Source organism: Physeter macrocephalus, unplaced genomic scaffold, assembly GCF_002837175.3.
Source record: "Physeter macrocephalus isolate SW-GA unplaced genomic scaffold, ASM283717v5 random_589, whole genome shotgun sequence".
Taxonomy (NCBI): Eukaryota; Metazoa; Chordata; class Mammalia; order Artiodactyla; family Physeteridae; genus Physeter; species Physeter macrocephalus.
The window spans coordinates 37,610-48,917 of NW_021145934.1; the positions used below are offsets into that span (position 1 = coordinate 37,610).

Consider the following 11,308-nt stretch of genomic DNA (forward strand, 5'->3'; position numbering starts at 1 on the left):
CCAGACCGGGGCACGAACCCGTGTCCCCTGCATCGGCAGACGGACTCTCAACCACTGCGCCACCAAGGAAGCCCGTGTTCCCTTCTTGACTCCCTCACAAGTGAAAAAAATGGATGTGGGAATTTGCTGATTGCCCCAGGGCAGGGTTTCTTAGCCTCAGCACTATTGACATTTGGGGCTGGATAATTCCTTGTCTTGGGTTCTGTCCTGTGCATGGTAGGATGTTTAACAGCATCCCTGGTCTCTACCCAACTAGATGCCGCACACAACCCCCTCCAGTTGTGACAACCAAATTCGTCTCCAGACATTGCCCAATGTCCCCTATGGGGCAAATCAACCCCAGTTAAGAACCGCTGCCCCGGGGAAAGCTGCCTGTAGGAGAGGGGCTGAGGAAGCAGTAGGGTGTGCCCTGAACATCCTGCCAAGGACAGCGGCCCGTGGGGGTTCAGAGAACAGTGACCTGGTTAGCTGGGCCCCTTCCTTTGTCTGTAGGGCCTGTGAAGTCACTCTGGCTCCTGTACCAAAACCAAGGCTCTTTTTGTCCAGTTGGGAGGGGCAGGTGCCCCCAGGGACCTAACCCTGGATTCTAGCAGCTTCCTGCCTGCCCCCCTTCCAGTTCAGCCTTCCTATTGGGTCACCTGAGAACTCCATATAGCACCTGTCACTCCCGTGATCTGGAACCTCCACTCTCCACCACCACCCACACCCCTGCCCCACCTCTCAGCTGACACTGGAAACTCCTCCAACTGCTTGGCCTGATTGCCCCAGCTCCCAGGCACAAACTTCCTCCCCACCCAGGCCAGGTGGCCATTGTCCAGAGGACACCGGACACTACTTCCTTTGCTCCTGCCACCTCCCTCCCCTGGGCTGCTCTCTCCTCCTCCTGCTTATCTGAATCCAATCATTTTGGGTTCCAGCATGTTCACTGTCTAGCTGTGTGACGCAGGGCAAATGTCTGCCTTCTCTGAGCCTGTTTCCTCATCTGTAAAACAGGGATGGGGAAGGTGTGATTTGTCTCCCAGGGTAGGTAGGAGAATTAAATAAGATTATTTATTTGTGATAATAATCCTGGAACTTAGTAAATGCTTGATACCTGTTTCTTGTGATTATCATGAATCATCAGATGGTTCCTCAGTCTTGCTGAACAGGTTTCTAGGGCCACATAAAGGAAAGGACATGGTGTGAAAGATCTTAGCTCAAGTTCCAGCTCTGCTTCCATCCGAAGTGGCAACTTGAGCAAGCCACTTAACTCAGAGAAAGCTCCCTGGAGCCTCAGTTTCCTCTTCTGAAAAATGGGCATAGTAATTTGTGCTCCTGGAGCTGCTGTACTGGTCCCATGAGCTAGAGGGTGTGAAAATGTTTTTCGAATGCCCGTACTGTGCAGCTGAGGGCCTGAGTAGGCAGGAGGACTGAGGCGCCAGGCTTCTTGAAGGCCTGACCAGAAGAAACAGCTGATTGTCCTTGAGAACAAAGAGGCACAAGCCACTCGCTGCCAGGTGATGGTGCTGGACTTTGGGGTTTCTCTGCCGCTTGGGCCACTATGGTATGTGGCTGATGGTGGCCAGGAGACAGTTCCTGGGCCCCCCGCAGTCCACGCTCCTTGCCTTTTGACCTTGAGGTCTCAGAGAGGCTTAAATGGATGGAGAACACACCTGGAGACCAGATGGACTGCCTCAGCGCCTGCTTTCTGTTTTTATAAAAGTGTCCCAGGATGGAAAAGAGCTCTGACCTGTAAAATTGTGAACCCCAGGGGACGGGATTTGTTTCGCGTCTGTCTGACGAGTCTGTCACCTCTCCTGAGAGTAAAGGATGTGTGGAGGGATTGCCAGTCCCCACACAGGGACTGACTTCTCAGAGGGGGAAAAGGTATTGCCAGGTCCCCAGCTGGGTACCTCTCTGGTCTAAAGGCTGTTACTCCTGTCAGCCCTAGCCTCCGGGAGGACTTGAAAAAGGCCCGAAGACAGGACCTCTGTTTATGAGGAGGTGGACCTCAGCCCACCCTTTGGGGTGTAAAAACCTCCTAAGAATCAAGCCACACCCTTTGCCTCAGAAGAATGCCAGGCCCTGCCCCTAGCCTCACCCTATGGGCTGTTGGGCCCTGCCCCCTGTGGATCAGGTCCCGCCCTCCCAGCCCCGCCCCTATTGCCAGAACTGACCAATGAACGGCAGACCCCGCCCCTAAGCACACCCAATGAGTGGCAGGTCCTACCTCCGGCAGGTCCCTTGGGCTTCAAGCCTGTGGGTCCACGCCAGGGAGTTAGCCGTCAGTGCAGTGAGGATTCCCTCCGTCCTACAGGCCCAATCTCAGAACCACTGAAAGCCCACTTGCCTGCCTCCTAGGGTGTCCTCCCCACTCATCAGTGGCACTGGAAGGGCCCACGTTGCCCTACTTAGGCTTAAGAGTATGGGGCTGAGCCCTTCTGCCTGCGTGCTAGTCTCCCCACTGGTCCTTCTAACCTCGGCTTCTGCCTGTTGCTGGTCTCCCCAAATCATCCTGGGCACCTCAGACATAAGGCCCAGTTTCCCGTGGGGCACTCAACCACAGCTGCCCACACCTTGGCAATGTGCCCGCTTTGTCCCTCTTGCCCCTCTGCCATAGACACCTGAGTATGACCCATATTCCACAGCCAGTAGGAGTGGCCCCATGTGTGTCTGATTAGATGATTCTTCTCTCCCGAGCTTCCCCTCACACATACTTCCTACATCCCCTCCACCTCCTACCTCTGGACCCCACTGTGGGAACACCCACATTCCACATGGCAGGAGCCTTCTGGTCTGACAGGCTGCGCTGTGACCAGATGACAGGGCGAAACGTTCATACACTGAATCAGTGTCCTCCTTCTCATGGCTCCCCTCTTCTATGTCCCTGGATAGAAAATTGTGTTTCCATTGACCCCTCCAGTCACAGGGCTAATTGTTTCCATACAGCCTTCTGACTTCTAAGAACAGGAAAGAAGAGTGTAAAACTCAAGACTAAATTTATTGCTGACAGAGCTCATGCAAGGAGCTTGCTGTAAGTCAATGGCCAGTTTTGTCAGTGGACTGTGAACAGGAGCACAGTTCAGGGACTGGCTGTCACCCCTGTTAGAGATGATTGCCATCATTGAGGCATTTTATTTCTCTGTGTATATGCAGCCAACAGAGGTGGCTCAAGTAGGAGGTGATGACGCTCCTGCCACTTATAGTCATGCCTCTGCTCCGCCATATAAGGAAAGCACCAGAGAGCCAGCTGGAGGAGTCCTTTCTTTGCTCCAAGGAACTAGTGACAGGATTCCTTCTCCTTTTCTCCCCTCTGCCTCACTCTGCCCTGGAAATGCTCATCCAGGCTAATGAGAGCCAATTCTAGGTTCCTCCTTCCGGCTGAGCATCAGCTTCCTCAGGGAGGCAAGAGTAAACAGAGTCCTTGACAAGAGTTCATGAGACTTTGAGAGCCAGACCTGCTAAGCCAGTGTGGCCGGCCCAGAGCCGGGTGCCCCAGCCTGTGCTGCCTGCCCAAAGATCAACACAAGCGGGGTCAGTTTAATTTGGTGAACCTTTCTGGAAACATTCCGCATGCCAGGCCATGTGCTGGGCACTGGGCCCACCAGGGAGAGCCTGGTAGGAGAGTACACAGTCCTTGCCCTCCTGGTGTACATGGGGGTAAGATATGGGCACAGAAGACTACCCCACGTATCAGGAGAGGGGCACAAACAAAGCTAAGGAATTTCAGAGGAAGGAGTGAGCATACCTGCTGGCCAACCAGGAAGGCTTCCCTGAGGATGGGCCCTGGAACTGAGCCTCATGGGGTGTGATTACAACAAGCAGAGATGAGGCGGTGGAGGGAACAGCCTGGGCGAAGGCTTTGGGCCTGAGTGGGGTGGCGGGTGTTGAGTGAGAGGTGGGCAGGAAGAGAGGGCTGGGGCTGGATTGCACATGGTCTTGATTAGACCTGGCTCTGCCAGTGTTTGCCTGGTGACCTGAGACTAGTCACATCTCCTCACTGGGTCTCAGTTTCCCCATCTGTCAAATGGGAGAGTTGGCCTAGAATCAGTGGTTTTCAACTTTTTCAGACCCATCATCTATTTTCTTTTTTTTTTTTTTTTTTTTTTTTTTGCGGTACACGGGCCTCTCACTGTTGTGGCCTCTCCCGTTGCGGAGCACAGGCTCCGGACGCACAGGATCAGCGGCCATGGCTCAAGGGGCCTAGCCGCTCCGCGGCATGTGGGATCTTTCCGGACCGGGGCACGAACCCGCGTCCCCTGCATCGGCAGGCGGACTCTCAACCACCGCGCCACCAGGGAAGCCCCATCTACTTTTCATAACAAATAATTTGTAATGTCTCAAAGGTAGTATGACCTTTTCACAACTTCAAGTATATATACACATATACATATATATGTGTGTGTATATACTCTATGATATAAAGGAAAAATAGAAGGAAATTATTTATAATAAAATATTGTATATGTCAATATGTAGATGCTCACTCACAACCACCCTAGAAAACATAATGAACAAGTCAGGTGCTCACACCATAGCTAAAACATCATTCTGCCTCAAATGCAGTCTTAAATAGGTAGGTTTTATTGGTCAATGGTGTTCTTCTTAGAGATGTATTTTCCAAAAAAGTGAACAATTCTCAGTGACATTCCAGACAAAACAAATTCAGTCTTCCCCCAGTTTATATGGTAATTGCATTTCAAAACATTCAGTATATATTAAAACTGTACCAAAATTATTTCATGTTTATATGTAAAACGGAGTTAAGCTGCAGCTTCAGGTCATTGTGAAGATTTTTCATCCACATGAATATCTGGTGGAACGTCTGAAACTCATCGGTGGGGGCATGGGACCGCCCTGTGCATTTCATACAGGGCATTTAGCATCCCTGGATCCCGCCTACTGAGACAACCCAAACACCCCAACAAATTTCCAAAGCACCCCATAGGGTGATTATCCAACCCCCGAATAATCTTTAAGCTCCCTCCCAGTTCTGAAATTACCCAATTCTGGACCGCATTCAGATTTATTCAACAAATTTTGTGGAGTGCCCGCTGTGTGCCTTGCCCCAGGACACCATCAGTGAACAAGCAGCCATAGCTCCTGTCCCCTGCAGCCAGGTTAAAATCTGAAAGGACCTTAGCTGTCACCCTTCCATTTTACAGAGAAGGAAGCTGAGGCCCAGAGAGGGCAGGCTTGTATTCAGCATCACACAGCCTCCTGGGGGCCAACCAGAACCTGTCCTCAGGGAGGCACCATAGAGTGGGTCCACCGCCTTCTCTCCACTCATCTTCTCTTCCTCCTCCATCCCCGGCAGTGCCAGCCGCCCTGACCCTGGACCCGGGCACCGCCCACCAGCGTCTCATCCTGTCCGACGACTGCACCATCGTGGCCTACGGCAACCTGCACCCACAGCCGCTGCAGGACTCACCGAAGCGCTTCGACGTGGAGGTGTCGGTGCTGGGCTCTGAGGCCTTCAGTGGCGGCGTCCACTACTGGGAGGTGGTGGTGGCGGAGAAGACCCAGTGGGTGATCGGGCTGGCACACGAAGCCGCGAGCCGTAAGGGCAGCATCCAGATCCAGCCTAGCCGCGGCTTCTACTGCATCGTCATGCACGACGGCAACCAGTACAGCGCCTGCACTGAGCCCTGGACGCGGCTCAATGTCCGCGACAAGCTCGACAAGGTGGGCGTCTTCCTGGACTACGACCAAGGCCTGCTCATCTTCTATAACGCCGATGACATGTCTTGGCTGTACACCTTCCGCGAGAAGTTCCCTGGCAAGCTCTGCTCCTACTTCAGCCCCGGGCAGAGCCACGCCAATGGCAAGAACGTGCAGCCGCTGCGGATCAACACGGTCCGCATCTAGTGCTGCAGAGGGAGACCGCAGGCCTGAGCATGGCCACCAGCGAGAGCCCTGCCCCGGAGAGCGGAGGCCGGGACTCCAGCCCCGCCGGGCCAACTTGAGATCTCAGGCCAGTTGTTTACCCTCATTTCCCTGTCTGTAAAATGGAGGTTTTGCTCCACGATTCCGAAGCTCTTCCAGCATTGATGTTCTGTAGCTCTGACCTTCATGGGGATGCAGCTTTGGTCCAAGGATGTGACATGGCTTCTCCTCAGGGCAGCCCCTGCCCAACCCTCCTCCCCCTCCTCTCAGGGGCAGGGGACTGCGTCCCTATGTCTCCCTCCTGCCCACATGCCCTAAGCTCAGGATGTGTCAGTTGTTGCCAGCAGTTGGCTGCCTGAAAGAGACACAGAACCCTCTTATGCTTCCAGGCCTAAGACTTGGCCCTGATCAAGCTAGTGATGGGTCGTTTTATCCTCAATCCCAGCCCACAGTGGACACAGGCGGTAGCTAGTCCCAGGGTTGCCTGAGAACCACCTTCTCCTTCCATCCCTGTACCAAGAGCTTCATGGTTTTCCCACTTATCTGCGGGTCGAAATGATGTTGTGGCCTGTGGAAGGCACCCAGTAGTTAAGCCCACATGTTACAGTCACTGTGCCACCACCTTCCTGCCCACAGGTCTTAAGGCCAGATAATGGCACACCCCGACGTAGGACAAGCATCACTGGATGGTGGAGGTCCCCAGCAGCTCCAAACAAGGGTCCAGCCAGGCCTCTGTGGCCAGGCTAGGGTGTAGCGAGGCTGTGGGGAGCAGTTATTTTAGTCAGGCCCTGAGCACTGGGGTGGGTGTCAGCTGGGCCCCCCTCATCAATCTTGGCATCTGTCTCAGTTGGGATCCTGTTGCAGAAAACAAGAGCTGCTTTAGCTTTAACAAGGATTTATTACCAGGTCCCTAGTGGCTTTGTAAAATCATTGGAAGGGCTGGAGGAGCAGACTCTGCTGAATTTCCAGGAACAGCTCCCAGCCGCCAAATTCATCATGACTTTTGTGACCAGGAACACTGCTCCCATCTGCAGGAAGCCCCTGCATCAAGAAGCCGCTGGCTGCAGAACTGCGCTGACTCTCTACTGTCCACGCCAGTCAGTGGATGTCCTGAGGGCTGCCTCCCCCCATTCAATTCGATTTCCAGATCCAAATGTCTACGAGGGATTCTGTGTGGGGAAACTTAAGTCAGATCCAGAACCTGGGCTGCAAGGGAGTCTGGGAAATGTACTTTTCTTCTTTCCAGCCTCATCCGTACAAAAAGGCACAATAGAAGAAAGTTAGAATGGATGTTGAACAAGCCCACCTTCAGTTTTTGCCATTGGAATCCACCTCTAGGCCTTGGCTTTGAAGCAGCAGAGCCTCTAGTTGTCCTGCTCCGTGGCTTTGTCCTTGTCCAGGACAGGGACCCCAGGAGCGGGCCTGCAGGACCAAGCTGAAATGTCTCCCATGCCTTAGCTTTTCTTTCTAGTCCTGGGGCCTAGATTCTGAACTTGAGGTCTCTGACCACACCCATCTCAAAGGAGCCAGACTAGCTGAACTTGGGGGGCTCCCACCTCACAACTGCTGCCCACTGGGGCCTCCCTTGGGCGGGAGGAATACTCGGTCTCACCCCACCCATTCAGCTACCAGAATCTAGGCCACCACCAGCAGTATTTTTATTTTAAATGTTGCCCATTTTGTGAGTTATGATGAATTTGTATTAAATTAAAGTCACAGGCTGTGAGCGGTCAGTTCCATTCATTTTGACACACACAGAGGCCCATCTATCCTGGCCCAGGCAGCGTACATACATCAGCATAACTAAACCACAAAGCAACCCTACCAGGTAGATAGTATTATGCCCATTTTACAGAGGGGGATAAATGAGGTTCATAGAGAGGACATGACTTGCCTACAGTCCCATGTCCCACATCTGGTAAGTGAGTTTAGAACTGAGTGAGCCCAAGGCACTCATGTCAGAACTTACCAGCCAGGGAAGACTGTCAGTCTTTCCCTGGAGGAGGGTGTGGTGGTAGCCTTGGGAGCAGACAGAGGGGAGATTATGAGGCAGTGGCAGGAGCCTAGTCACTGGAACCCCACAGACCTAGGCTTAAATCCAGGCTTCGTCACTGGATGCATTTAGAGAAATGACTTAACCTCTCTGGACCTCAGTTTTCTCACATGGAAAATGGGGATAATCACACCAATCTCACATAATTTTTGCTCAGCGGCTCTGTCCTCTGGAGGAGAAGCTGCAAAGTGCAGTGCACTTAGGGAGGACCTGCCTCTCAGAAGGTCCAGGTGCCACCCAGAATCAGTGCCTGGAACTGTGTGGGTTTTCTGAACCTCTGGACTGGCTCTGCCCCTAAACAGTCTATCTTCTTCCTTGTGCCTTGTGAGGGGTGTGGGACCACCTAGGCCAGGAAGGTCCCCAGGTCTGCTGTGTCGAAGGCGGTCCATCCCACCTCTGACTCACGGGGAAGCAGCCTGGCCAGGAGACAGGGCCCTGCATGTGGACACAAAGTCTGTTCACACTGTAAGTAGAAAGGCCACTGGGACCCCCTGCAGTTGTGCACTGCAGCAGCCTTGGATACAGGACTCCTGGGCCTAGTCTTTGTTCTGTGCTGACTCATTTTGTACCGTGAGGGTCCTTTCCACAGTCTCCTCACCTGCAGAATGAGGGAGGTTATACTGGATGCTCTCTGAGGTGGACCTTCACCTATACCAGGAGGCAGGGAAGGGAAGAGAGGGAAATACCCCAGTCATTGATTTGTTTACTGTTCTAAGAAGAGGGACATGAACAAGGAGGAGGAGGGGCCATTGGCAAGGGCAGAGGGAGAGGTCTCTGATTGGCTGATGGAGAACACCCCAGTTTACAGAGAAGTTGTAGGGGTTGATACGGGAACTAGAGTATCTCCACCCCCCAGCTCCATGCTCTCAGATCCCTGTGACTCCCCCAAAGCCACACCCCTCTATTTTTGCTCAGTGGATCTGTCCTCTGGAGGAGAAGCACCTCATCCACGCTCCTTCCTTCGCCTTCCCCCACTCAGTCTCAGCACCAGGTCCAAGAAAGCCTGGTCGCCGCCCAGTCTTCACTCCCAGTTTCCAAGTGTCTGGGAGTAATTGTAGGGACCTAATCTGAGCACACAACTGGGGACTCTGGGAAATCAGGGTACCTCTAAGAGGTATGAAGTGTCCAGAGAAATCCTGAATGAAAGAATCTGGGGTTATCAGGCTAATACCAGGAACTCCACATCTAACAGGTAAGCAAAGAGGGGAGGTAAAGGCAGCACAGCCTTGGAGAGGAAGGAGGGATCAGGAAAGATCTTCCCCAGGGCAGGAAAGAATTGATAGAATGACAGAAACCCCCATTTGCATCCCTGTTTGTGGTCAGCAAGCAAAGCGCTAGTACTTTTTGCACCTTCTCTAACATCAAGACAAGCCCATGAGGTTGGTATCATTATCTCAGTGTTTGAGCTGGGAAACACTACTTGCCGGGGAAACCACAGCCAGTACTCAGCAGAGCTGGAAATCAGACCCAGGCCTGTCCAAAGCTGAAGCCCAGTTCTTCACTTACCTCCCTGGAAATGCTTCTCAACTTCGAGGACCGCTTCAGTGACAGGCAGCAGCCACCAGAACTGTGATTCCAGGTGGGAGCTTAACCCAGGCTCCACACCATTGAATTACGCAATTGTACCAGGCTCTGCTACCTCAACAAGCCCGTATGGGAGCAGAGCTAGTGCTTATTATTTCAATTAAGATTACTTCATCTAGGGCTTCCCTTGGGGCGCAGTGGTTGAGAGTCCGCCTGCCGATGCAGGGGACGCGGGTCTGTGCCCCGGTCCGGGAGGATCCCGCATGCTGCGGAGCGGCTGGGCCCGTGAGCCATGGCTGCTGGGCCTGCGCCTCCGGAGCCTGTGCTCCGCAACGGGAGGGGCCACAACAGTGAGAGGCCCGCGTACCGCAAAAAAAAAAAAAAAAAATTACTTCATCTATTTAATGTGAAGAACTTTCGAAAGATTGGCCTTACTTCCGTTGTCCTTTTTTCATAATAGAAGTCTGTCAGGAATGGTATGCCTGTTAGCTCTAGACTTCCAATATTCAGCAAAGATTTAGTAAAAGGCAGAGCTTTAAATGGGCCTCCTATTTTTTGAAGATCTTGCTCATCATTTTAATTATGAATAATGGAGGCAGAGCCTAAGACTAATATAGCTTTAAAGATTGCTCATGTACAGACATTTTAAAATGTTAGGTATAGTTGATTCACGCCAATAGTTAAGATTATTAAACCTAGTTGTCATGAGGTTGAGAAACCAACAATTTTGTCATTGATGTGCAATTGACAAAAAACATTATAGTACTTTCAGCTGTACAATATAATGATTCAAAGTTTGCATATATTGCAAAATGATCACCATAATAAATGTAGCTGACATTCGTTGCCATAAAAAAAAAAAAGAATTATGCAATTGTGAGTCAAGTCTCACCTGCAGGCTCTGCCTCATGTACCTCCCAGGTCAGAGGTGACCTCATGAAGGCACTATGTGACCCTGAGCGGGTCCCTCTCCCTTCTTGGACCTCTGTTTCTCCATCTCTATCAGGGAGGGGCTAGGGATCTAGTTAACTGATTGCCAAGGTACTAGCTCTGATGGTCCAGGATTCTGTAAGTCTAATGTTGGTCCCAGGGCTTGGCCTGCTCAGCACCTAACAAGGCCATTAGCTCTGGGGTGGTAGCAGGCAGCAGGAACAAAACACAGAGATAAGGTCTCTTTTGTGTGTTTTTTTTTTTCTTTTTTTTTAAGTGCAAAGAAAGGATGAATAGTTGGACCTCGAGTCTCTCCTTTGTTCATCTCAGCTACTGGTGTACAGGAGTTAAACTACAACAGTCTCCTATAGAAACACTGAAGTTAAACAGTCTCCCGTTAGCTCAGCTTTGAAAGGGAGAGGGGGAGAGGGCCCAACGTGGGGTGGGGGAAAAGAGAGAGAGAGAGAAGGAGAAGAAGATGGAGAGAGGAGATCAGGTCTCTTGACAGCATAGTCTCAGCTCAAGGGCTCTAGGGATGGGCCTTCCCTCCTGCCAGAGAGGACATCCCGGGAGGCTGACTGCTCACACCTGGGCAGAATTCCTGGCTTCTTCCCCTCCTGCCTGAGTCTTGCCCTGTTCACGATCCTCAAATGCTCCACCAGAATGTCCGTCGCAAAGGACCATGTCACAGGCTTAAATGCAGGTGGCCAGGAGTGGTGAGGTCGGGGGAGGGGTGGTGTGCTGGCCAAGGTGCTGAATTGTCATTGGCCACCAGGGCATGATAATTTCTCCTTACTCTGGGACACATACAATTCTAGCCAGTGTCTCTGGGGGAAAAGGGGTGATGAGAAGCAGAGCAGAAATCAGAAGTAGAGGGAGTGACGGGGGAGAGGGGGAGGGGGAGGGGGAGGGGGAGGGAGAGGGAGGGGGGAGGGA

General features: G+C 52.3%; 1 protein-coding gene across 3 annotated transcripts in view; it reads left to right on the top strand.

The window, feature by feature from the left end:
- TRIM62 (tripartite motif containing 62) overlaps positions 1-11,242 on the top strand; it is a 36,541-nt gene extending 25,299 nt beyond the window's left edge. For all 3 annotated transcript variants that reach the window (XM_028486015.2, XM_024125721.3, XM_028486014.2), the window contains one exon: positions 5,297-11,242. In XM_028486015.2, coding sequence (XP_028341816.1) covers positions 5,297-5,847 — 551 coding nt within the window. In that variant the 3' untranslated portion in view covers positions 5,848-11,242. The remainder of the gene's footprint in view (positions 1-5,296) is intronic.
- Positions 11,243-11,308: the final 66 nt, after the last annotated feature.